The sequence below is a fragment of the Lepidothrix coronata genome, unplaced genomic scaffold (assembly GCF_001604755.1).
Source record: "Lepidothrix coronata isolate B3197 unplaced genomic scaffold, Lepidothrix_coronata-1.0 Scaffold1, whole genome shotgun sequence".
Classification (NCBI taxonomy): Eukaryota; Metazoa; Chordata; class Aves; order Passeriformes; family Pipridae; genus Lepidothrix; species Lepidothrix coronata.
The window spans coordinates 78,222-106,170 of NW_016690181.1; the positions used below are offsets into that span (position 1 = coordinate 78,222).

General features: G+C 40.6%; 1 protein-coding gene across 4 annotated transcripts in view; it reads left to right on the forward strand.

The window, feature by feature from the left end:
• RGS6 (regulator of G-protein signaling 6) overlaps positions 1 to 27,949 on the forward strand; it is a 123,932-nt gene that overhangs the window by 49,164 nt on the left and 46,819 nt on the right. For 3 of the 4 annotated variants that reach the window (XM_017812061.1, XM_017812051.1, XM_017812067.1), the window contains exons 3-13: positions 1,007 to 1,057; positions 2,465 to 2,571; positions 4,854 to 4,905; positions 7,342 to 7,406; positions 10,329 to 10,405; positions 13,562 to 13,643; positions 14,146 to 14,220; positions 15,255 to 15,353; positions 16,389 to 16,450; positions 21,199 to 21,309; positions 24,519 to 24,644. In XM_017812061.1, coding sequence (XP_017667550.1) covers positions 1,007 to 1,057; positions 2,465 to 2,571; positions 4,854 to 4,905; positions 7,342 to 7,406; positions 10,329 to 10,405; positions 13,562 to 13,643; positions 14,146 to 14,220; positions 15,255 to 15,353; positions 16,389 to 16,450; positions 21,199 to 21,309; positions 24,519 to 24,644 — 907 coding nt within the window. The remainder of the gene's footprint in view (positions 1 to 1,006; positions 1,058 to 2,464; positions 2,572 to 4,853; positions 4,906 to 7,341; positions 7,407 to 10,328; positions 10,406 to 13,561; positions 13,644 to 14,145; positions 14,221 to 15,254; positions 15,354 to 16,388; positions 16,451 to 21,198; positions 21,310 to 24,518; positions 24,645 to 27,949) is intronic. The other variant, XM_017812074.1, reaches the window with a different exon arrangement.

A 27,949-nucleotide genomic window follows, 5' to 3' on the forward strand; every position in this document is an offset into this window, starting at 1 on the left:
TGTGAATGCAAATATTTCTCAGTAAATTGACTGTATGCTGAGAAGGGCTTGGTGTTATGTCTGCACCCAGACATGGCATCATTAGGTTGTGCTGCACACTGTTGTAACTTGGTATGGACTTGCTAAATTGCCTCCAAGTGTCTTTGCTGATTGCCTTTGATTTTGGACAACTCAAGTCAGCTGGCTTGTACAGACCATTATGTTTCATTTTAAGCTTAACTTTCTGAATATGTGATTTAACTAAATTTTGCTGCCCTGTCACATTGTATTTTGATAACAGGCCTTAGCTTCTACTGAACAGTGATAAGTTTTCCACTTGTATCATTTTCATGCAAGCAACAGAGAGGCTGCATACATGTAGACGATTAATCCTAGAGAACTTGATGCTCTTTATAAGGTAGCAACAACTTTCATAATACTTGGTGGGCCCTGAAAACCTAATGAATTACCTGATGGACCTTAAAGACTCACTTCTCTGCTCCTGGCCACCAATCAGCTTGTGTGATCACTAGCAGGTGACAGTCCCTTGGTTACAGGCACTCTGAATACCACTTCCTTCTCCAAGACATTGCTTGTCTCTGGCATGAGCAAGACCCTCCTCTGTCTTTTTTTGAGTGATGTTTCAGTTTTGTATATTACATGTGTGAGGTACCAGTAAAAGCTCCTTCATCTCCTTTCTAACTAGTGCTTGCATAAATATAACTGTATGCTGAGGTGAGAGAGAAGCAAATGGGAGACAAGTTACATGGAACCACTAGAGTAATATCTGACTTAATTTATGTTAAGTTTTCTATCACACAGAAAACTTCTTGGGACTTATTACATAACCATGTAATTACAGTGTAGCACAAGAAGGAAGAACATTCTGCAGCCTCAGTGGAGATAAAAAAGAAAATGGAGTAAAGTTCACAGTTCTATTGTATCTATCTCAGTGTTATTTTTCTCTAGGCCTCTCAAACCCTGTGGTCTAGGTGTTTAATGCTTTCTTCTTTGTTTGTTTGTTAAGGTTCTGATATTGTGCAGTGGCTTATGAGGAACCTCAGCATTGAGGATACAGGTAAGGTGACCACAGTTGAGGAGGAGCAGGTACTCCATCTATATTGTGTGTGCTATTAGACAATAATTACTATTTTGTTGCAGTATACAATACCAGTAAAACAACACAATTGATTTAAACATTGGAGGGAAGGAAGAGGGAAAGAGTTGGGACTCAGTATCTTAATGAAGTATACATTGCAGCACAGAGAAATATCATTGTAGGAGTTTTAGCTTGTCTGTGAAACTGTTGCTACCTAGGGAAGACTGATTGATTTTAAATTTGTTCACAGACTTAGAAAGGAAGTTGGTGTATGTGTGTGGTTAAGCAGGCAAATGCAGTAGCAGGTTTTCATGGTGAGAAGAAAGGGAGCCATGACTGGTGGGACATGCTGGCCAAGGATGACACAGACACCGTCATGGGATCAGGTGACAGCCTCTAATTTATCACAGCAGATAGGTAAATCAACAGATAGATAAATGGATAATGAGCCATAAAGAGTGATCAGTGCATGGGCACAGTCCAAATAGTTCACTCTTCAGAGAAAACAAAATAATTTTGACACAGTTATGATCTATTGAGAAAAGAAGAAAAAAAGATCTGCAGATCCAGAAGTTTCTTTTTCTTTTCAGGAAAGGGAAAAAATCCAGAATGTCAGCTACCAGTTTTTTTGCTGCCTTACTGTCACCATGTGAAAGCAGAGATAGAGTGTTGTATCATCCAGCAGGACATCCCTATAAACACATCCCTTCTCATGAGTCCTGTCAGGTCCCAAATATGAATTTCAGCTGCAAACAATAGCTTTATTATCTACCTGGGGGTGCATGAGCAGCTGATGTGTATTTTTCAGTTCTGAGAAAGTTGATGCAGCTTTTGACAGCTGGCATTGGTTGAAAATCTGTGCAGCTATGCCTGTGTGCTGGTGAAGGTTGCCCTGGCAGCACTAGGAAATGTATTCTCCTTTGCCTCTGCACCAGTTTTTCTCTAACAAGTGGCAATGCTACAGTGTCAGGATGTGTCATTATGAATAAATATCCTGCTAATGACCTGATGTTGCAGGTGTTTGTTGGATTTGTTAGAGGCAAGTGAGGTTCACTGATGGAACAGGCTTCTTGTCAGCTGTCACCTGTGGTGGATAATGTGCTTTGAAATTAATTTCATGTTCTAGAGCTGAACTAGTGTGTGACATTTTGTGAACGCAAAACTAGCAGGTTAAACTTTTGAGTGGTGCTTCATCTGTGTTGTAAAGCTGAATTCTGCACTCCTGCTTTGCATGGTTTGGTTGGAAGTAGTAAGGATGGGGTGTGGGTGCAGAGAGGCATGTGGGCACCAGATTTCACAAGTCATCACCAGAGCTGCTGTTGAAAGCAGAGAAATGTGCAGTGCACATCTTGCTGATACTTCTCTGCATTTTTCTCTCTTTCACAGGGGAAGCAATACACTTGGGAAGTCTCATTGCTGCACAAGGTTATGTCTTTCCAATCTCAGACCATGTCCTTACCCTGAAAGATGATGGGACGTTCTATCGTTTTCAGGTTGGTGAGCCCTCTGACTCCCTTGTGGCCCCTTCCACTGTCCCGGCGGTAATACAGCTGACACTGCCCACCCTTTATTCCTGAGCAACCACTAGGTCTATGAAGCCAGGGATTGCAGCTATCTTGGTAGAGGCCTTACGAAGTTATGAAGTCTTTTCAAAAAGATCTGCTTTAAAATCACAAATTACACTCTACTACTTTCTTACCTACAGTTTTTTACATAAATTAATGGGTATGTCCTGTGATTATTTTTGATACGTTATTTCAAGGCTGTTGTACTCAGATTTGAACTAAGCCAGGAGAAAGAAAATGGCTTTCAGGCTGTAACTCTGGCACAGAATTGAGTAGCCATTCTTCTGTGCAAAATGGAGGGCAAACTTAGGAGTTGGACATTCAAGCTTTGGCACAGCAGAAAATTCCAAGTTTTACCCTCTCTTGCTTGCAGATTGGTGTGGGAGGGGGCAAGCTTCAGACTTTGGCTCTTTACAAAGGATATGTAACCTTGGCAGTCACCTAAACTGGGACATCTATATCCCTCAGTGTCCCTGTGCCTCCAGATGTGCTGAATTTTTAAAGCATCCTGTGCTTGAGTTCTATGCCCTGTCCAAAGTCTGCCACTGTCAGCTTCTTAGATAACTGAGTGCTTGTGCTGCAACAACTCCTTTTGGACAGATTGTATAACTTTAGAAGAAGCGGTAAGTCCAAACCTGGAGTAATGCCTAATCCTGCTGTCTGAATTTGTGCTTTTCTGTTACGTGATCTCAGCCAGATCCCTTATCTTTCCTGTGACCTCTTTTCTGTTCACCCTGCTGTTCCTCCTTTACATTTTTCCCTCTTTTTTACCTTTTATTTGAAAAGCTGGTTCTGTACTTTGCATCTGATGTTGCTGCTGCTTGTTCTCACTGTCCTGCTAATGTGGTATTGTATTATCATATGTGACCAATATCATAGTGAACAAAGAAGCCCAGGAGATCACAGACCTCCTCTTATCTCACCCCACCTTCTGGTTACCACACATCATTCAGACACAAATTTTTCATTGCAATTCCTTTTCTTTTCTGAAAGTTCTGCTTTCCTGTCATGTAAGATGTGACAGAAGAAGGGGCAATACTGATTGCCCATTTAGCTGTATTTTTCTCTTTTTTAAAAGGATGACACTGTAAGAAGTTGTCCTGTGTAGCTCTTAGGAGCTACATTTCAATATAATATAATTTCCTTTTCTTGTTTTAAGTTTGTGTAAACCACATCATCAAACTGACTGCTTGTTGACTTTTTTCCTTATCTTTTCTTACAACTTTTGCATATTCCTTGCTTGTTGTCATTTCTTACAACAGACCTCCTCGGATGTTTTCTGCAAAAATAACCTGATAGAATCACGTTTCCTTTCCACTACTCTCATCTTGCTACTTTTTACCTCAACATCAGTCCCTCTTAACAGTAGCTCTTCATATTCTGAAGTTCATAAGATATATATAATTGAGGAATATTAAACCCTGTATTATTTGAATACTCCGTGTTTTCTCACTGTACTTTGGTGCAAGGAATAGTCTACGTGTTAATGTCTTATGCCCATCTGTGGCCTTACATCAGTAGCGCAAAGCAGTGTTCTGTAATTTGTGTGATCACTGGGACATTATTTTTCATTTATGTTAAATCTGAAATACAGCCACATACAGTAATATCTTGTAATTAATTGTAGCAACGGCAATATGCAGACCTGGATAGAAAACAAAAGCAGTAAGCTTAGCAGGACTTCTGCTTTTGGAATGACTCTAAACAGCTAAGTTTTGACCTCTGCCATCTGCTATAATTAAAAAGTAAATTGTTTTGTAGTCTGCCAACCATACTGGTAACTGCTCCAAAAAAGCAAGTGCTATGTAGCATATAGATAAGGCCATGAGGTTTGTCATGCTTTAAAAAAAACCTAAAAATTCAGGATGTGAATTTCTGGGGAAAGAGAAGGTTCTTAAGAATAGAGGATAAGAGGTCCACATTCAAATGAGCTGGCAACACGGTCTAAAATTTTGTCAGGACACTGGACATTCTCCTCAAGAGATGCTTGTATTACAGCATCTCTATTTACCTGCAGTGAGGAATGTTAAAAGTCATACCTTTCTGGAAAAGCATCCTCACTAATACGGAGATCTGTAGCAGTGTTTTCCCCTGAGGGCAGAGACTGGGTGGTTGACTTTGTGATTCTTCTTTTTGTACTTGTAATGTTTTTCTGCATTTGAATTGCTTTTCATCTCTTAAATTGCAAAAATGTCTATGTTTTTTCTTAGGCACCATACTTTTGGCCCTCAAATTGCTGGGAACCAGAAAACACAGATTATGGTGAGTATAATTATTTCATTGTAGAAAGTTAGTACAGAAAGTCTGTGATGGGAAAAAGTGTCCTTAAAATAATTACTGCTTGCCATCTAAACCCTTCATCCACATAGTTGTCAGATGGCAGCATTAGAGGCAGATATGTGCCCATCTCAAATACATGAATTGAAATCCTGGAGTGTCTCAAGCCCATGGAGCTGTAGCCATTGAACTCAGTGGGGCCAGAATTTTACCTGTCGTTACCTACCTTCATTCTCCCATAGCTCTGTTCATTTCAGCAGGATTTTTGGCAAGCAGAATACTGGTTCTTGGGAATCTTAAATAATACCAATACTGCTTTTGTGGGAGAATATACTGTAGCTGAATCTGATGTGTTGATCAATAAAATTTACTTCATCTGGGCACTTGTCTCACTGCTCAATAAACCAGTATATAATTATTGGCAACCTATAGTTAAAATAGTTAAAAGTTCTCTGATATATGACATCGGACTTATTTTTCCAAATTTTTTAAGATTAGCAGATGATAGGGTAAAAGAGAAGACTAAGCATGGTTTATGAGCTAATAAACTGCAACATGGTGTGTTAAGCATGTGAGTGCCTGCAGACAGTGATAATACATAAAGAAAATATGTCAGTGTTGTTATCTTTAGCTGTCTGCATGCAATATTGCTGTCTCTTCCAGAACTGCATTTCTTTCACAGTTAAATGATAAAATTAATTATTGTATCCTGGTGTGGCTTTGGAAGAGGAAGTGTATCCATGTGTGCACTCATAAAACAGAAGCTTCTGGAAGTCCTTCTTTTATCTCATTACCTAAGATTGGTTTAGAACGCCTCCCTGAATAATCAGTTTGGTTTTTTTCTTTCCTGGGTTATAATTAATCATCATTATGGATTCTGGAAATCGTTTGCTAGGGTGAAGAAGTAGTCTGCTATGGTGTGTGTCATAGGATAGTTCATTTGCAGTCCTCATCTGCAGGGAAGCTAGCAGAGACTTACGTGTTTATCCCAGTGAGGGAACTGCTTTGGAGAAAACATGATGCTGTTCAGTATATGCAAAATAATTTCCAGATTTTACAGTCATCACACATATATCGCTGTGTGAACTGTGCCAAATACGTATTCTGTAAATACCAGAATAACAATGTGAAAAGGGAAGTTTCTTTTTTTTCCCTGCAATGTCAGATAAATAATTGGTTTTGCAGTCAGATTATTGTGCTGCAGTGGTATTGACTGGAGCAGTACACTCCAAAATAAAGCCCTATATGAGCTGACCCACAGCTGGACAAGCTTCAACTGCTTTAGCTCTGAGCCCTGTAGTAACAGATTTGCATCTGTCCCAGAAACCTCTAACATATGCTTATAATCAGACTTTGCATATCGGAGGTCTGTACAGATGGAGTCTTCACAGGAATTAATCCCAAAACTAGCAGTGGATCCAAATAAAACTCAAATCCCAGCAGCACTTCATACTTTTTTTTATTTGCATGTGTCCACTTACAGGACAGGAACTAGCCTGCTAATGGCAGGTCACTGCCTCGCATGAAACAATACTGTGAGACAACTGACTCTCACTTTATTTGGTGTCATAAAGGGCTTACAGCGAAAACTGCCCTTGAGATGTATAAATATAAATGAACTGATTGGCTCTGGTTACCATGCATGATACTGGCTCGTTGTATGAATGTTAAAATTATAGAAATAGCATAGAATAGAACTACATGAGTAGCACTAGGACTCTTGTATAGTTCAGACCTAATTATATACCCAGGGTGTGCTGTGGACCTTGTGTTTCAGCCTGTGATGGAAATGAAGTGAGTTTAGCAGATCCAGGTGAGGCTTTCCCAGAAGGCAACCTGGGACTGGTTTGGTCTTGTGCACTGGGCTCATCTTGACCCTCAAAATCCCAAACCACATGAGTTTCAGCAGCATCTCATCTGCCTACGGTGAAATGTGACAAGCTTCTCTTAACTGTTTGAAATGTGTAGAATAAGTGGATGGAGCATATTAAAAAATGCCAGGATATACCTTTCGGGTCTGGCCCATATTTCTGTTTTCATTTTAATGTCCTTCATTCTTATTTTTATTTTTTCTTACAAAAACGGAAAAGAAGTGCAGGCATATTCCCAAAGTCCTGAGAGGAACAGGTTGCTAATTCTGTATCTTTTACCAGCCCCAGAAGCAACTGTGCCTCTTTTGGACATCTTGTTAGGTCCTGGCATCTGCTCTTAGCACTTTTAAATGAGATGTCCAAGATGTTTAGGGCCTCTGAGATTACTAGTGGGTGATGTCAGCTGAATGTTCAGCCCTCTCATTCCTTGACTCATGTTGCTTTCTGATGAAAATGAATAATCTGTGGACCGTTTTTTTCTTCTTTTTTTTATAATATCTAGTACTAATAATCTGTCTGTAATTGTTTTCCATTCTGTTTCTCCCTTTAGCCATCTATCTTTGCAAACGGACCATGCAGAACAAAGCTAGGCTGGAGCTGGCGGATTATGAAGCCGTAGGTACACTGCTGCTAGAGTTTACAGCTGGGAGTTGCAGGGATGGCTTTGCTTGCCAATTGAATGCTGCCATTTTGTGCCTTGGGGTCAGCCTTTACTGTGTCTTTTTCTTAATTGACAGAATTGTGTGAAGGTTGATACGGAGACAACATCAGGAACATTATTGATGAACGTCCCTGGCTTTGCGGTGTATCAAATTAAAGCATCTGCTGTATAGCCAGCTCTCCAGGATTGGGGCAAATTACACAGAAGTTTAGCTTGGTGTCCTGTTTCTGGTTAAGAAATGATGGTTTATATAGCAGATTTTAACACATGGAAATGGTGGATTTTCAGTTGCACCATTGGCCAGTTAAATTGTTCATGATCCATCTAGTTACAAAAGTTTTCAGATATTAGACTTGGAACAATATGCCACGTAAAAAGTATTGCTCAAGCTTATTCAGAACGTGTTCTCTGATATGAAATTATTATCGATAAAAATATCCCAAACCTAGGTGTCAGACTGTGCAGGGGTTGGGCAGAGAGGAGTGGGAAGATGGAGACAGGAGGAGGGGCAGGGCTGTGTATTTCTTTGAATACCAGCAGTGTAACACTCTGAGCAGCTGAACTTTTACTTCTACCATATTGACTTTTTTCTGTTTACTAGCTCAACAATGTAACAGCTGAAATTCATATTTGAAGTTTTTCGTTGGAAGGTTTGTTTACAAAGCTGGTTCTAGTGGACTTCTATGGTCATATTTCTTACAGTGAAAACATATAGCATATATTTTAAGGGTGGACTTTTTCCGAAGAATGGAGTTTTTCCTTATGCCTTGCCTTCTACATTTTGGGACTTTTGTGGATGTGGAGAGATATACACATGCTATTTGGTTCTTTCAGTGCAGAGCATGCAAAAATTGCCACTTATCTAGTCCACTGTGGAAGTGGACTAGTTCCCAAGAGTTCTAATCTTGAACAGGCATAAAGGAAGGAATATAATAATCTGCATGCACTTACATGTCCTTTTGCTGAGTTTTCTCTTCTGCATATTACTGATTTCATTATTAAAATCATTAAAATTGCTCACATCCAACCAATTAACTGTAAGTGCTCTAAAGATCTATCAAAAGGCAACAAAAGGCTGTTCAGCAGCGCACATACTCCCACACACATGCAGCGAGGCTATGGCTAAGTACTTTTGCACATTGTTGCCTACTGAGAGTAGCAGTGCTCCAGTGATGGTAAATAATTAGATCTTGGCAGTCTCTCATTTTTCTTGTGAATATTGCATTGCACAATTAAAGATTACTTCTGCATTCAAACTTTGTTCTCTTAATTAGAGACATTCAGATAAGAATGGCACCAACTCTTCCTATTCATTATGGGAGCTGAAGCACATCCAGCAATGGAGATGTAAGCTAAGCACAAGTGAGAGAAACAAGCTTGCAGGAGTGAGAAGGAGCCCTGTACATTTAGTACACATTTTTGGAGATGCAGCATGAAGATGCATCTCCATAGGTATCAGCAATGACCTGGAGCTTTGAAAGAGAATCTCTACAAAGCATCTCAGAGGACATCTCATTTTTAGGTTCTGCTTGCAGCATTTACAGGCAACACCCAACCCCCATTTATACTAGGTAGAACAGGGGTCTCGATGATATGATTAAGCTTGTATAATTGCATTCAGTTTTGTTTATAATTGGTCAAACATAAGCATGATTCAAATATTGCTTCAATTGATGATCTTTCATTGGCTTCAGCATATTTACTCCAGGGAGCAAAATTTAAAACAAAATTAAAAAAACCACCCACAAAAATTGGTGTTACAGATAATTACAAGTAGTTCTTCCTTGTAGTCACAGTTAAGGAAATCATAGTTCAGCAATCTGTAAATCATTTACTTAACTGTTTTCCTCCATGTGTACAGACTGGAACTGTTACATGGCCTTTGTGGTAACAGGTAACACAAGCTTTATGCCTTGTGTTATACAAGAATTTAAATAATAGGAAGAATTCTTTTCGTATTGAAATGCATATGTCTAAGCAGTTCCTTGAAATAAAGGTGATAAGTATAAAAAAAACAGCAGTAGAACTACAAGTGTCCAATTTCAGTTTAAATTTGTAATAGTTAAACCAGCTATAATGGAGAAGAGTGTCAAGTTAATGGTTTCACGGGCCTCCTTGTTGGGGTGGGTGTGGATATGTGAACTTGGGGTGCCATTTAAGCCTGAAATTCTGGCCATGCCCCGAGTTTAACCTTGAACTGTGATGAAGTCACATCCACATCCAAATGTTCAGATCACTACACTTTCTGTAATGGGTCTGGACCAGAGCTCTTACCTCAGATGTAAAGCAAGACTGCATGTGGATCCAGTCTTTGCAGTAACTGTTCAGACAAACAAGCTGTTTCCTTTTGTGAATCATGCTGGCAGTCTCCAGCCTTCAGTACTGTGCAGCTATGTAATGCTCTCAGCGGTGATCAGGACTGAGCAAAGCAAGGGATGCTCTGGCTTTGCACCTTAATAAAAGCCTGAAGAGAAGAGAGCAGAGGGATGAGGAAGGGAAAGTGAGGATGAGAGGGAAATGTGCAGGTGGCAGCCATCTGGTATTAGAAATGAAAAGTTGTCAGCTTCACAAAGCTGCTCAGTGTTATCTTTTGGGAACAAGTCCATTTTTTTCATAGTAGAGCTCAAACTGTCTTCATCACACTCCATTACTTATCCCTGACAGGGTCCTTTGGGCTGCAGCCTGAAAAGATGTGTTACAGCCTTGCTTTGCCTGCAAGATAGCTGACCTGAAACCAACACTGACTTCCATGTCTTGAGTGTTACAGCTTAAAAAAAAAAAAGAATAAAATAAATACCCAGCATGCTAACTGTGCTCTCAAGTAATTGTTGTAATTACAGAGATTTGTTGTTCTTACTATTTTCATCTTTTGTCAGGAAAACTTAGCAAGACTTCAGAGAGCGTTTGCAAGAAAGTGGGAATTCATCTTCATGCAAGCAGAGGCCCAAGTGAAGTGAGTAATCCCAGAGCACTGAACTGCACCAGTATTTAGAGCTGTGAAGGGAAGGGGATTCTGTACAAATAAAACTTCTTTGTCAAAATCTTTACTGTGACTAAGCTCAGAAGTTGGTGAATTTTAATCACTGGCAGACTAGAAAGAGTAGAGAGCCAATTCTGAAGGTCTGTGCCAGAATCTGAAATGTGGTTTAATTATCTGTACATGGAAATGTTGGTCAGGAGCTCCAGAGCCTGGATTCATCATGGGAGCTTGGGCTACTCACGTACCCATTCTGCTTCTACATTTGTGTAGTATTCTCGTTTTGTATAAATGGAAAGAACAGAATTTTGTCATCTGTCTGTGTTACTCTATGCTTGTAGAGTATTTCTGAGTAAAAAATTACTGTCACTTCAGTGTGATTATAAGGGTGATATTTACAGCAGACTGAATTTGATTTTCTCATTTACAGTAATCCCTAGTTGACTCTGTTGTATCTTTACTCTGTAGTTCAACTCATGCTACTAAATTAGCACAGAGAATTGGGTACCACTTACATGAAATCTACTCATATTTAGTATTTGGGTTTTTCCTATCCTCTGCTCATAATTGAAATCTACTTTTCTTTTCTTCTCATCTTCCCTTACGGAAGCAGTTTGAAGCCTCTTAATATTTTGAGCATATATTCATTATTGCTGGAAAATGGGTATGGTCCAGGGTTTGTCTACTAGTGTCAACAAACTAGTATCTAAAACTCCTAAGTGTCCATTTTGTGCAGGTAGTTGTCACCTATAAAATAGAAGGGCTGGTAAAGATGGCACATGAGAACACCAGTACTGATACTCTGTACCACTAGAAGGAACTTGCACTTTCAGCATTAGATGCTAAAAAGTTAAGGAATATAATTTCTTGAGGGTGTGGCTTGAGGTATACATCTCTATCTTGATTAAACCTTTGGAATTTTGATTAATTCTTTGCTTAGTAACATTATAATTGTGTTACATTTAAATACATGATAGTTATCTTTTAAATTACAAGGTAGTTAAGGGATTTTTTCCAACCAGAATCCCACTGTTCTGTTTGGAGGAGAAAATTAGCAGTTATGATACCAGTTGTACTTTCAGTTACTTAAAGGCTATTGCCAAGATGAAAAAAAAAGTCTTAAATCAAGACAAAATTCTGCATTCTGTCTAAAACATATAATTATTACCTAAGAAAGAAATGTAAATATCAGATTCTTTGTGATCACTGTTGCTTATTCATCTTTTCTCCATTCTGTTTTCTTTGAAACTTAAGCGTGAACTGGCAACTATCAACTTTTTTTGCAGGCTAGTTTCAGTTTCTGGTTTCCAGTTCATGTGGTGGTTCAGTCTTCAGGTTTCCAAAAAGGAAGGGATGAAGTTCACAGTGAATTCACAGACCTAAGTTAACTTAAAAAAAGAAAAAGGAAAAAAAAAAAAAAAAAAAAAAAAAAAAAAAAAAAAAAACCAAACCCAAAAAAAACCAAAACATAAAAAAGCCCAAAAAACCCCCCCCCCAAAAACCTGAAAACATTCCTCCTGCTTACCAACTTTTGCATTGCCTTCAATGTCTTTGCACACAGTATTCCCATTGCTATACACAGATTGCTCAAAAACCACAGCCACAGAGCATCTAGCTGTTTTGGGTCTTCATAGTTTAAAATGTGAAATCCTGAGTTATCAGTAAGTTTGGAGATAAGAGTTGACAATCTGGGTTGAGCACAAAGTATCAGTGAAGAGAATTCATGAAGCCTCCAAAGAGTCCCTCCTGTTTGTATGTGCTGTGTGATATAAGGTTGGCAGAAGACTTCACCTTCTCCTTTGGCCAGGTGTGAAGGACTCACTCAGAAGTAGTTTTGGGCTGGGTATCCTCAGTACAGTACAACAACTGCTGTCTGGTGGCTGCTCTGTCTTTGTGCAGGGACAGAGCTTGTGCAGAACTTTTTTCTCACCTCAGCCTTGCAAAGGGGAAGTTCAGTGAGTGATGCCAAACAGTGGAGGACATGGGCTTTTTGTGGGGAGTAGTATTCAGAAACTTCAGTTTTAGTCCCCTGCTTCCTATCCTCTTGGTACATTTCTAGCACAGACTTAGCTAAGGGTCACTGCCCCTCCAAAAGAAAACAGGTGAGAGAGAACCTAGCATGGGTTTTTTTCCTTGCTGCTTTGATTTTCCTGGGTGGCAGCAATCTGGCAACCCAGCACAGGGATGCTGTGAACTTTTTACAGTCCTGCTCTAGAAGTGGAGGCTGTTCCTCCTTCCATGTGCCTCCTCCAAGTCTCTATGCAGGTAGATCTTGCAAGCTGGTGGTGACCTTGCTGTGCTTATGTGTAGAGCTGCACACAGGAGTGAGGTGCCAGATGTGACTTGCTCACTGCTGCCAAGAGATAGGGGAACAGTTGCTTTGAACAACCTCTGGTGGCCTTTGAGTGAGTTGATTCACTGACTACATCAGGACTAAAACTACTGCATTACTGTTGTGCCAGCCCAGGCGCGTCTCTCTTGGGTGGGCGCTGGCTTGCACAGGGCCATGCAGCAAGCTCAGCTCTGGTCACCTGTGCTTGTCAACCCTTGCTCTGCCAGCATTGGGGCACGTTGGCAGAGCCAGTCTTGGTGTTGAAAGCTCTAAGGAGGAGTGGCCACAAGTGCTGTTGCTGCTGGGCATTCCGCTGCTGCAGCATCCTTTGCAGTTTGTAGTCATGCCAGTGGTGCTGCTGGGGCACCAGGGTGCAATGGGATCTCCTGATGAGGACCTCAGTCCAGCACCAGTCAAGAGCCTCACCTGGAACAAACAGGTTCTGGTGGGTCTCCTGACACAGACAAAGCCGCAGACTTCCCTAGCCTGTCAAATCAAGGTCTAGGGACAGAGTATCAGGAAAGGTTGTTTTCCTCAACAGATGAAAAAAACAGGTGTTAAATTTTTCACATTAATAGGAGAATCTCTTTTGATCCATATTGGAGTAAACATCAGCGTTATTTTGTTCATGGCATGCGGCCTTGCAAGTGTGAGTGTGACACTGCTGTACAAAAAAAAAAGCTGATTCCTGAATTTTTTTGTTGTGGGGTTAAAAACCCCATCTAGGAACTGTATCAAAGAAGAAAGCATTGACTTTCATTGACTTTACATTGACTCATACATTTATGCTTTTTTTTCAGAATCGACAGGAAAAAGGATAAAACAGAAAGAAAGATTTTGGACAGCCAGGAAAGAGCATTCTGGGATGTGCACAGGCCTGTGGTAAAGCTCTTTTAAACAATGAGACTTTCCAGGTTTTGATGGGAAAGTTTTAATACTGGTAAACACTGTGCTATGCATGAAGACATCACCTTTAAAGTCATCGCGTGGATTTTCCTTGCAGTTCAAAACACACCAAACGTCTACAAGATTATTTTAGACATTCTGAGCTTGTGCATGTATGGAACTATTGATTTGGAAATATGTGAAGTTTGGAAAATTATTTTCTGTGCTTATGAAAGAAAAGCAGCTTACCGAGTTTGGCTCAGACTTCCTAGAAAAAGCTTCCCTCTTAGCTATTTCCTTTTGATGCCAAGGTTAGGAGTAAATGGATTGGATGCTGAGATGGCATTGGATATATGCAGTCTCTTGTTTAGCAAGAATAGTTTACGTGACACAAACCTCAGAAAAAAGTTTTGGACAAGATCTAATTGTATATTTTAGAAAGATAAGGTAGCATGAAGGTTGTAAACAGAGGAGTAACACAATTACCATCTCTTTTCAGCCAGGTTGTGTGAACACCACAGAAATGGACATTAGAAAATGTCGCCGTATGAAAAATCCACAAAAAGTGAAAAAGGTTAGTTTGAGTTCTTGGTTTTGGTTTTTGCTTGCTTGGAGTTTTTTTGATTCATTGGTTTTGGTTATTTTTTAATGTAAGTCATGCTCGACACCTTCAGTATATCAGATTTACCCAACAGGAACCCAAAAAAAAGTGTTTTGATAATATCAGTTCTGTTTGTTCTGCTTGATGAATAAATTATTTCAATTTTACCAGCAGAGTGGTACAGACTGGGTGATGGGTAGAACTGAAAAGGGCATTAAGGAACTCTGTGTCCCCAAAGTCTGATGACTCTGCACTCCCATAAAATTAAAAGCAATTGGCAAAAGTACCTAAGTCCCATTTTCCGAAATTATCTGGGCACAGATAATGAACTGTTTATCTGCCTTAATCATTTCTAAGGCTGGATCATTAGCAACTTGGGTGTCTTTGACTTCCAGCAAGTTTAAGTTCTTCTGTGTATATAAAGTCAGAGAATCATTTAGGTCGAAAAAGACCTTTAAGATCAGTGACTCAAAACCTTAACCCAGCCAAGTCCACGACTAAACCATGTCCTTAAGCACCACATCTACATCTTTGAAATACCTCCAGGGATATTGACTCAACAGGGCAGCCTGTTCCAGTGCTTGATAACTACTTCAATGAAGAAATTTTTTCAGATATCCAGTTTAAACCTCCCCTGGTGCAACTTGAGTCTGTTTACTATTATTTTCTTTTGTCACTTGGTTCATCACAATGAACACACTCTCAGTGTTCACCCTGTGAGTGTTGACACACACAGCCTTCAGAGCTCCTAAAAATTATCAGCATTTTAACATTTAAAACAAACTCTTTTCTCAACATGCCTACAGACCTTCCAACTGCAGGCATGTGCAAGTGTGGTCTGATCTGTAAATTTTGCTCCAGGCTGAATGATTATTGACCTGTGTGGGTATAAACAGTAGGAAATTGCTGGCTTATTACCTTACTGCTTTGCATACCACACTGTTCCTCATTGCATAACAGAGAAAAATGCTGTAATCCCTTCTGTACGTTTTTTTGGTTCCTCACAGTCGGTATATGGGGTTACAGAGGAGTCTCAGCCCCAAAGCCCTGTACACATGCCATCCCAGCCGGTACGCAAAACTACAAAGGAGGACTTCCGGAAGCAAGTAAGTGGGTGGCTGTATGGCAACTCTTCTGAGAACTGTTACCTGAAAAAAAAGCATGTAAAGTTATGGAGATATCAGCAAAACCAACTGTATGCTTTATCTGTCCTTGATTTTCACTTACTTATGTAAAGTAGTAAGTATCCATTGAGCAGTGCAGTTATATGATGATATGTATTATGAGTAATACTGACCTTTGAATCTACTGTTACTCTGTCTGTGGACCAGTAAACAGATTAGTTTCCAGTTCACTGAGGATGTCTGAAAAGTGAGCAGTGACAAAGGCTAGGGAAGAAGCCAGTATGCTTAGGCACAGGCTGGGAACTGGTGGTGAAGAAAGGCATCGTTCAGTACATAACTGTTAGATTGTACAGTCAGAGCTTTTAGGGAACTGGGAAAAAGTTATTTGCACAATCACGGCAAAGAATGGCCAGCCAGCTCACACATCCTTGCCCTGGCGCAGAGACCTCTCTCTCAGAATTACTTTCCTGCAATAAGCAATCTTCACTGAAGGATAAACAGGAATTGCTGGGTCAACATTTTAGTAAAGGCAGCTTTAAACATGTTTATTAGGCAGACAGTTTTCGGGTGGTCTTCTGAACTAACCCAGAACACTAAATTTATTGAGCTTTTTTTCTATCATAGACTGAAGAACTAGTTCATAGCAGAGTGCAAGTATGCTGTAAAACTGATTGGTTGTGTGGTGCTAGTCAGTTAGAGAAATGGGAGAGAGGAGTGTGATTGTAACAAGGGGATCATATTGCATCCTGAGTAGTCTAGGAACCTCAGCCCCAAATATGTGTGTTTCTTACTTTTAATTATGTCTTCTGAAGCTTCCCCTGGAGCTTTGCCTTTGGAAATAACTGCTCCTATAGGAATCAGTTAATAAGCTTCTTCTGATACCTAGGGAAGGGACCCATTTCCTTCTGAGTTACTTTCAAGCTGTTTGGAAAGAGAAATCAATAGGATGTTGGTATATTGTCAGTGCATGCTGTACAACTCATGGATTGTTAATGTCCTTGTCATCTCTCTCCTCAGATAACTTTTCTGAACATGCAGATAGAGAGACACTGTTTAAAGATGTCCAAAGTAGCAGAAAGGTGAGTGTCCCTATTTGCACGATTTCCCTTTCTTTCCTTATCTCCAGTGTGGCATTTCTAGAGACAGAGAGTGGGCAGGAAAGTACAAAGGCTGATCCCCTTTCTGTGCATCTATCCTCTCCCCTCCTTGACCTGCTGTGCTGTCTGCTGGCCACTGAAACTTCTGCACGTGCTTCTCTGCTACTGAGGAAACCTAGGTGGAAAATGAGGATGCTGTCATATTGCAAAAAACAAAAGAAGCATTCAAAAAAGAAAAAACCCTTGCAGGACTTTTGTTTCCCACCCCTTTGCAACTCTAGAGTTTATTTATAGAAAAGTCATTCCTGTTTCAATATGAAAATACCCTTTATTTTGTGGGGGAACTCTCAGTGCTTATCTTTTCTTAGTCTGGCACAGCTCTGAAGAAGGAGCTGTGTTTGCATCTGTTGCACATGGTTGTTCATGCCTGTGTTCATTCTGGAGTTGTAGGGCCAGTTCCTCCTCCCACTTTCACATATATGAAACCTTATGAGAAGTACTGGGGATTGTACCTGGACTACTCAAGACAGTGTTTTAAGAGGTGGATCTCTCTTAGAGGCAAATCAAGGCACAGTTTGACTTGCAGAATATTTAATTCTGGTAGAAGAGTATAAAGAGGTGAAGAACAAGCTCAAATTTCATTGACAAAGGCAGCTTCTTTACTTAGGTACTTGTAAATTATGCACATTTTCAGGGGAATCACTGAGATGAAGGTAGGGGTAGGCATGCTCTTCAGTGACATCGCTTTTAAAGCAAAACTGTGTTGAACATGAGGGATGTAATAAGGGCTGGTTCCTTCTAGAGGAATAATAGAGGAATTTTTATTTAAGCAAATTAAAAAGAGATTACTTTATGAAATGTGCTTCGCAGTGCCTGCACCTGTAGTTAGCATGTATGTACTAAACTAAGTAAATTAAACAGTGGAAGCCCAACATAAGCTCCTAATGGCTCATAAAGTATAGCAATTATAATGAAAATTTATCCAATTAAATAGAAAATATTCAGAGGCTCCTCAAAATCTTTCATATGCTATATTGTATGATTCAGATGAGCACACCTGTATTTATGTTTTGGGGTTTTGGATCTTTTTAATTAAGAACATACATTTGTGCTTTAACAAAAACATGTTTCAGATATTCATAGAATATTCTGAGTTCGAAGGGACTCACAAAGATTATCAAATCCAGCTCTTGAATCCACAACCTTGGCATTATTAGCACCATGCTCTAACCAGCTGAACCAACCCACTCCCCCAAGTACTGAATTTACTTACAATAGCCTTAATATACTGAGACAGTAATACTTTCCAGGTTGGTAATTTACAAGCAAGCAGATCTGTTTTGCTTGATTTTTTTCTAGGTAGATCCATTGAGTAAGATGGACTCAATAAAACTCAGTCACTTGTGAAAATTGAATAAGACATCTTTTCTTCACATTTATAAGGAGCTACTGATATTATAAATGTAATGTTGTCAATGCAAAAAAAAAAAAAAAAAAATCCTAATAGTTTTCAGTAAAACCAGACAGAAAATTTTCCTGATTTGAAAGGGCTTTTTTTCCCTTCTTTTAATTGCTCCCAAATGGCACGAGAAAATGTTGCTATCAAAACCTGTGCAAACTGATAACCAGGAGAAAAGTAAATAAAATGAGAACAATCAAATTATAGAATCTTAGAACATCCTGAGTTGGAAGGGACCCACAAGGATCATCAAGTCCAACTCCTGGCCCTGCACAGGACAGCCCCAAGAGTCACACCATGTGTCTGAGGGCATTGTCCAAACACTTCTTGAATTCTGCCAGGATTGGTGCCATGACTACTTCCCCTGGGAGCCTGTTCCAGTGCCCAACCACCCTCTGGGTGAAGAATGTTTTCCTAATATCCAGCCTAAATGAATATTTATATTTTTAAAGAATTATTAATAATTATAAAGAATTAAAATCATGGTTGTGATATTTATATCTTGTGAGGAGGTGTTCGGTTACGTGATGACTGAGTGGCAGCGTGGATGGAGGGTCCCGGGACTTGGTGCAGAGAGTGGTGGGAAGTGCAGTCTGGACATGGAGCATCACAGAGCAGGTGGGAGGGAAGTAGAGGGGCTAATGCTAATGAGTCCAGGGGCTTGGCAGGGTGGGGGGGAACCAGTGAGGAAGAATGACTGTGGATGACCTGAGCTGAACAATTGCCTGAAAAAAAACCTGTGCAACCTGAAAGCCCCATTAAAACACTGAATACAAGCACTAGGAACAAATTTACTGTGTACGGAGATGCTGTTATTATCAAGTCACTTTTCAGGCTGGATCCTGCTCTTGGGACAGTTTAAGTGACAGTGTGGCAGATCAGAGAGCAGGAGGTGATGCTTCCTTCTACAGCCAAGACTGACAGTGTCACCACCTGCCATTTTTTCTGTATAGCTCCCCTTCAGGAAGGATAAGGGAAGAAACGAGGAGCAACTAAGGCAGGAAGTGCTAGAGGAAACAAGTTATAGCAATAAAATATGAATTGTTTCAATAGTAACAGACCAAATGTATTCATTTTCCATTAATGCACACTATTCTGGAGATAGCCCTTGTCTGTCAGAAGAGGAACAGAAAGGCTCTCCAAAGGATATCCCCAGCTTTCATGAAATAAATGCCCACTACTAAAGATTTTCTTCCCCTTCCTCTCTGTTCCCCTTCCAGGAGTAGATCTGCACCAGCTGTGGGAACAGGCATCCCTCAGCTGCTCCACACACCTTGCAAACAGTCTTTCTTCCACATCCTTTCCTCCCACTTGGGACCTGCACACTGTCAGGTTTAGACATTGAGATTTGAGTACTGTTGAGCAAAACTATCAATATATTCTACCTACTGTTTTCCCTGACTGCACTGTGCAGTGTTAGTACAATCTCATCAGACGTGGCATCGCAGAAATAGCTGGGGAAAAAATGAGCATCTTCCTACCTGAAGCAATCTCAGCTCCCTAGATAAAAAAATCTGTGCTATCCTTTCAGCTTCTCAAAGTTACTGTGAAGGCTCAGCAGGCCCCCTTGATTGAGAGACAGTTGGGTTCTCAGGGCAAGCTCTGCACCCTTCATTCAACTCTTCCCACCACCTCTTCTGCCAGATACACAGTTTATCACCCAAAAGGCCAGAAGTTCAGGTTTTCTTTTTGGCAGAAACGCTTTCCCTTAGGAGTTCCCCTGCCTGTAGCCTCTTTAGACAATGAGGCAATGATTCCACTGCTGTCATTATACTGAATCAGCAAAATGTGCTTAGCAATTCCCCCTTGTTTCATTTTAGCTTTTCCCCCTTTTATTTTTGCTAGTACTTGTACTAGCACCTCTAATGCCTTATTATTTTATTAGGAGCAATTCAGGTTTCACAGCAGATATCTCCTGATTGATCCTTTTTGGCTTTCTTTTCTCTTTTAACCAACCCTCTCTCTCATTGATGTCTAAGGGATTGCTGCTGCTCTGTGAAATTGGACGCTGCTCCCTCCTCCAACCCTTGACCCACAGCAGTCATGAAATGTAATTATTGAAATGAGATGAGACAGCCCTGAGTGCCCTAAGGGGCAATGGGAACCTGCTGTGGTTACAAAAGTGTATGATTTTAATGCCTCGTGATAAGAGCTAGGACAAACAAAAAGAAATAATTACTATAGAGCAGGTCAGGGAAACTTTCTGCCTTCTGTGACCCTTTGTTTCACAGGGTCTTTTCATTCTCCTGCCTTTTTGAGATGGGGAAGACCAGAGGTAAAGTTTAGTGTGGACAATCACAGTGCAAGCAGATTAGTTGTTCAGTATGATGAGACACAATTAACTTAGTTAATTACTTGGCAGACGTAGGCAAAAAAAAGAAAAAATGCCTTAGAGTATTTCCAGTATGGACTAGGACAAATTTCCTTTGATTTATTTCATATATGCTGTCTTTCTTTTGTAAAAATGTGCCCCTAGCCCCAATCCCAGTGGAATTCCTGAATCACTTATGTGAGCAGACACGGTCCTTTTCCCAGAAAGCTCTTTGAAACTCATCCTAGTGAGGATTAGAGGCTATATGCCTTAACTGACTCACCATGAAGCAAGCCAGTGTAAAGGCCAGGTGATTTTCCTACATGCATATAATTTACTGTAGTCTAAGTTAATTATAAAGTACTGTTAAAGTATTTTACAATAGTGCCGTTAGACTAAATAATATACCAATGCAACCAAAAAATGATCTATAGCAAAGCTTTGATGCTCAGGACTGTGATCCTCCAAAGATTTAAGTGTATTCTTAGCTACAGCCCACGACCCTATTTAGGTGAGTTTCCCATAATGCATAAAGTTACATGGGTGCAAAAGTCTGCAAAAACGAAAAGGGTGAGAGGCAATAGTAACATGCAACAAATGAACAGTATGACATACACTTCCTATTCATCTCATGGTTCTCTGGGGAAAGTCCTACCGTAGCAATCCGGTTGTTGTCTCATTGGGCTTTTTGTGGGCATCTTAATAGAGACAAGCTTGAGGAAAATACTGCAGTGAACTGGTGGCAGAGAAATCCTTGCATGCATCATCCCTGGGAAAAGGGTCTCCCGTTGTTGTTGAAAAGCTGACTAATCCCTACAAAATAAAAATAAGCACACCAAAAAAAAAAAAGGATAACAAAAAAAGCTGTACCTCTCTGACATGTGACTGAGCATTCAAACCCTGATTCTCTTTCTTTCTTTCTTTCTTTTTCTTTTTTTTTCTTTTTATTTTACCTGTCAGTTTAATAGCCTACACAGAGCAGTATGTGGAATATGACCCTTTTATAACTCCTGCTGAGCCTTCCAATCCCTGGATAAGTGATGATGTAGCATTGTGGGACATTGAAATGAGGTAAAAAGTAATCAGTAGTCTTAACTAATGTTAGAGTTTTCTTGCCATTTCATTTGTATGCTCTTCACACTGCCCTGTTTGGAAAGGTAGTTGTATGTCTGTATCTTTAAAAGATTCAAGTACATAGCTAAAGTTTATCCATTTGTGTTTGTGAATTGTTCAGCTCTTACACTTCCATATGGCTTGAGGTATGGCACTCTGTAAGTCAGGTAATGGATGTTCTCATACCTCTCAAGAACACACACACTTTCAGGTCTAGGAGCCTACAGCTATAGGATACTGCTAAGATATACTTGTTCCAGCACATCTCCTTTGATGCTTGAGAGCCTGCTCTCTGCTCCTCACCAGCTGCAATGCTCCAGCCCTGCTTGTGTCTTGGAATCCCATGAAAGGTGCTGCTGGAGAATAGGATGGGTTAGAGGGCAATGGCCATTCCTGCTTTGCTGAAGTGGATTTGGCACAGGAGCCAGAGGAATGTAGTTCACATGTAATGTGTGAGATTTGGCAGGTCAGAATTCTAGTAGATTGATAAAGTGACTCTGTTGTTCTCATGTTGGTGAACAAGCTGGTTTGTCTCTGGTATGGTGTCTAATAGGTGGAAAGGAGGAGGAATGATTGTAGGACTTTCAATGCCCTGCACCTCAGAGAGTTTCTCCAAAAAAACCCCCAAGCACAGCATTGCAATGGAGATCATATTTTACCCAATTGACGCTGGTGCAAGGGAAGTCTGGCCTGTGTCTACATCTCTTGCCATCATACACTATCCATAGCCCTCACAGAGGGGCAAAACTTTTCCTGCCTGCCACTGCAAGTTGCACAGCAGGTTTGAATGGAATCACCATGCCCCATATCACCTTCAGTACTCAATCACATCCTGTGGCCAACTACTGCATTGGCTCAGCAGCTTCTCCTAGTGTTTAGCTGCTGCCATTTGGCACCAAATCTGAACAGGGAGTTCACTTTAGCTAATATTTGATAAGAAAATGCTAAATCTAATCCTATCTGTTCTTGAATAATAATTTAAAGTTAGAGATACTATTGGTCCAAGAAAGCCAATTCATAGGAAGCAAAGGGGAAGTTTTTTTCTGTTTAAAAACCACGTGGTCTGGGACGTGAAAGATGCTTTCACCTGCTTCTCTGGTAGTCACAGAAATCCATTAGTTCCCTAACCTCTGCCCCTCTTCACATAATTTTAATATTTAGGATTTCTCTTTTAGTTAGTTTCTCTCATCTTCTCCATCCTCCCTAGTAGGGCTAGTACCAGATACAGCCCTTGCAAAATACTGCTCTGCAGAAACCCTCACCCAGGGTGAGGCATGGCATCCATTATTTCTGCATCTGTTGAGGTAGCTGTAAATCCCAGAAAAGATGTCTGTGTCCCTGAAGAATACAATTAACCTGATGTCACAGCCTTTATAGGAATTTAAAATAAATGCTTGGCTTCTGCTGTGATTTCAGAGTTAAGGAAGGTGATTCTCCTGCCGATGAAAAAGAGAAAGTTGTATTGTTAGGAGATGGAAGAACAAACAGCTCTGTATTTCCATTTTATTCTCTATTGTAAGAGAACTCCCTGCATCTGCATCTAGTTGCAACTTGCATGAATAATTAAATGATCCCCGAGATCCCCTTGTGTTGCCTGCAAAGCTGTTTCCTCAGTTAGGAGAGCAGAGCCCTTGCACAGGAAAACAAAGAGCCTCTCACTTCTGATGGTAAGGCTGGCTGCTGAGTATGGGCAGCCCTGTGCCACTACAGTTCATCCTTCATGGCAATCGGGACTTGGGAAATGACACAGAAAGCATTCAATTTTAGACAGCACTTTGGCTTTTTTTTTTTTTTTGTGCTAGAACATTGTGCAGAAGCAAGAAGAACAGCTACAGATCTCTGGATTCAGCAAGAAATTCCCTGAGCTTAGCTTATGCATGGCTCTGCACAAACATAGCTTTTGTGTCCCAATGCTCAGGCTGGCTCACTTAACAGGTAGGCTAAGGCATCTGCACCCTTGTCTGCAGCACTGCTGGCTCCTGGGTGAGTGCAGGAGGAGCCATCCGGAGTGTGCTGCGCTTTCAGTGAGGAAATGCCTATCGATTTCGCTTAGCCTTTACACCAAGAGGAAATCAAAGCAGGCATTTTATTTACCCCTTTGGCTTATTTGTCTTCAGCACAGATCGCCACTGTCCCCTAAGGCTCCAGGATTAGGAATCGCTGTGGACATGACGAGGCATGCAGTTTAATAGATATGTACTGTTAACAATGGCTCTACTGTCACAAACGTGAGCAGCTGAGCTGTATTTTAATGGTTGTCTCATAGTATGACACCATCACACCAGAAGCTTTCAAACACTTGGTGAGCCCGGATTACGCTCTGATGCGGACTGTCTTTTAGAATCCTCATTGTGGTTCCCATGCACCACCTCTCCCCATAGGTGTCTCTGCAACATGTCTGGCAATTCAAACAACAGCTTATGTAAGTTGGTCTTAGTGAAACTAGTGAAACCTTAGAGAAAGGTTGTTAGTTATTTTGGGTGCCTCTGCATCTCAGTGTCCCAGATGAGACACTGAATATTGTGGAGAGTAGGAGCAAGATGCTTTTTAGGCTTCCAAGACTTAGCCATGCAAAAATCAGAGGCACTGAAAAATAAAAGACCACAAACCAGTAATCATTTTTAGAAATCTTGTCTGCACTGCTTCTTAGTGAAAGTGCTTTTTTAATGCAAATGGGGATCTGAAAATCTGAAGCCAGTTCCAAGTGACCAGCCAGCACTGTGTGGGACACAAGGAGATGATTTGGAGCTCACCAGTGTCCCAGGGAATACTGCTGGAAAATTTCTGCCTTGGCATATAAGAAATCCTAAGGTACATTTGAGGACATATGCAAGCAGTACATAATGAATAATCATTTGAGTATGGTATGCTGTTCTTTGCATGAAACCTACCAGAAGTTACTCTGAAAATCAAGTAATTCACTGTCTCTCTCATGTATGTAGCTATGTATGTAGACCCAGATAGTACAGTTGCTTTAATGATGACCCTGGTCTTTAAAACTTTGTTATGTTATTTGCTAACTTGTATTTCTGCAAAATCTTGAGAAAAAAAATCATCTCATCTGATAATCTTCCTCCCTTTGCTGCTTAGCAGAAACAACAGCAGCTGCTCAGACAGCAGGCAGAGATGCACATTCCATCTGTTTTTTCCCTTCTCTCTCCAAACAGCAAAGAACCTAGTCAGCAGCGTGTGAAAAGATGGGGTTTCTCCATGGATGAGGTGCTGAAGGATCCAGTAGGACGAGACCAGTTCCTTCGTTTCCTGGAATCAGAATTCAGCTCAGAAAACCTGAGGTGAAACCTTTTTTGACTTGAACTAAATGAATGCAACTGATGCTACTCTCTTGCATAGGTGAAGCGCAGTGTTTGGTCTATCTTGAACTGCTAAAAACACCCATTTGAATAAAGTTGAAAATGGTAGGATTTGGCCCATAGCACTGCTACAGATGCCTATACTAGACCTATGTAAGTAATCTCAGAAGCAGTTTTTAGCAGAGCCAGTGTTGTCAGGTATCATATGCAAAGGTTTGCAAAGTTGAAATAATGTGATGAGACACAGCATATAGCTATTAAGCCTCCTAACAATATATAGGATTTACATGTGTATTTGTGGCAACAGTTGTGTGAGGGAAACAGTATAGTGATCATGTGGCTAAGCACTGTTGCAGTACTGGCACTGACTAACAGTTTTGCAACAACTACTTTTAATTCCGGCACCTCCTAACTATTCGAGAGCTTGACTCACCTTAATAGCATTTGGTCTATGTGGGGATTCTGAGTATCTGACTTTTCAAGTTATGAAAAAGACAAAACTTTTATTATGAAGCATTTTGTAGACACCCTTGTGATACTACATCAGACTGAGAGTCTATAACTCTTGTGCACAATTCTGCTGCTTTAACTACAGCAGGAATAAACAGCAGTAGTAAGTTGCCATTAACCAACACTAGATGAAGATAAAACCTTTCCTGTAAAATCCAGGCCCTCTGACCTTGTCCATAACTCCAAGATAAAGTCCCATTGCAGAACTGATGAAAAGACATTGAAAGTTGACAACAGCATGCTTCATTCTGAGGTAGCAATCCTTCAGAGAATGCTTGTCTCTTCAGCCCTTCCAGCTGCAAAACTAAGTGCTAAACACAGCTCCTTAGGATTCATTGGTCACCCTACATACCCCAGAACTAATGTATTAAACCATTTCCCCTTGTTGATACCAAGTATCTTCTCACACTGACAGAAAAAGAGAGGTCTAGCTAGATATCCCCCATAGACCCTAAACTAAACTCATAGCTATGCTTACATAGCAAGGATCAGTCCCCTTCGTGTCCTAGCATTAATCAGTATACAGTCACAGGTTTAATCATCCTTGTCTTGAATCTTAACTCTAATTCCAAGCCTAACCTCAAAGTTAATTTTAGGGAAAGCAGCTCTTCTGCTGTGGAGAGCTAACGTATTGTTGTATCCTGCAGATACAACCAAGCTGCACCAAGTCCCATAACAGCAGAAGCACATGTACAGTGAGCTCTGAGAAATTGAGGTTCCCAGGATTATGTTGAAATGGGACTGCGGCAAACAGTGGGATTCAGGTTCAGGATTGGAGGTATTTAAATACTACCTTCAATGCTGGGTGCTGCAAAGTCCAAAGAAAATGAGAGACGGCTCATGCCAGCGAGAGAGGCAGCCTGAACAGGTAGAGGTTGATGATACTCAGTGGCTGAGGTTACGGATCAGACTCTTGCCTGCCTGTGACAAACAACCCAATTTACTGTAAGGGTGATCTATTTGGGCAGTAGCAGGACGCTGACAAGCAGCAACAGCAGAGCAAGCAAGGGAAAGTTTAAGTTGGTGTCAGCATGCCACTCTATGCTTTTGTACTCATGTGTGGGATCCTTAACCTGCTCCTTAACTGAGGTAACACAGGTCAGAGGCACTTCATGCATTATCTGCAGTAGTTCTCATCTACTCGTTCCCCTGGTTAGTCCTAGAGACACAGAAGGATCCAGCAGTAATGGAATTTGACTGCCCTAGATGTGGCGGTATCCAGTAAAACCCACTTTTTTTATGGAGTCTGAATTACGGTGCAGAGGCTTTGTTGTGGTGCTGTGGTTCTGTCTCAGTATATGGTATAGGGACCTGTTCTTGTGCTTCCTTTGAGGCAGTCCTGTTCCAGAATGCTGAGTGAGCATTGGCAGGGATGGCCAGAGAGCTTTGCAGGTTCACTGGCAGAACTGTGCCTGCTCTTGGGATTTGGAAATCTGCTGTCAACTGAGCATGAAGTCAGTCAACTGACCACTGTATTTATCAGATTTGCCTGTCCAAGGGGAAATACAAAAAGCATGCAAGCAGCAAAACAGTGAAAACTCAATGCACTTTTATATTTATTGTTTTTAAAAACCTGAAAGTTAAACTGTTAGATAAACAAGGGAGTGTTATTAATTACATAAATGAGCTTGGAAGTTTATTGCTGAAAAGGTACTGAACTTGCATATGCTGACTGTACTTATGTACAGTGGTGCTCATTTGCAATTAAATTGTAGTGAAGTGCAAAATTAATATACTGTATTAAAGTACTCCTAAGATGGGTGTTCTGAAATATATCTGGGGTTGTGCCAATGAAATCCAGCAGGTTTATGACTAGTGGGTGTCCTCCACATTCATCCTACTGAAACAAATGGAGAAAGTTGCATTATGAGAAGGCACACATGTACCTCCCTTGGTCAGTCGAAGCTGTTCCTCCTGCTGATGTTCATTCTCTTTGGTTTTGAGATGGCTTGTAGTGAAGGGAGGTGGCAAGTCAGCAGGCTAGCATAGAGAGGTTAAATCCTGCATCCTTTGTGGAAGACATGGGTATCATTCTTAGTTAATATGGGAACTTTGCTATAATTCTTAGGGTATCATTATCATGGTATCATGGTATATCGTTATTATCAAATACTGGATAAGCATTAGCAAGCCTGCTTAAAGCTTTAAATAACAGAATGCAAAGGCAGAAATATTAATGAAGAAAACTAGAATAAGGTGGATTGGTAACAGTGGTGCTTGAGAGAAGAAGGTGGCTCTCTGTAGGGTTCAGGTGAAGCAGAGAAAGCTCTTCAGTTCTCATTTGGAGTGTGTGGCATAAAGGAAAGTTTAAGCTGGATGCTTAAACACGCAAGGAAAATCTAAGTTACTCTCAGCAGCAAGGTTGGTATCTGTCTCACCTAAGTTTACAGCTTGGAAGGATACACTTTTATCCAGGCTATATTTAGAGAGAGACAAGAGAAGCTGAAGAAGAATCAGTGAATCACCTGGGAAGGATTTGTTTCAGTTTTAAGTGGAAGCAAAACTAAAAGGACCTAAATTACACTGTAAAGTGCTTGTCTCTTTTTACCATAAGCCTGGGGAGACTGATTCAATGACAGTGTCTGCATGGTAGACATCTACAGTGAAATGAGATAGTCCCACCAAACTCTGGGAAGCTGTAAGGAGCTTTTTGAGGGCACAGCATCTAGAACCTTGCTAGAAAAATGACATTTGTATTTAATCTTTTAAGGAGTCTTGCCCCAGTAACTATCCAGAGATCTGGGAACTTTTGCAGCCGGGTTGTTTTATCTCATGGG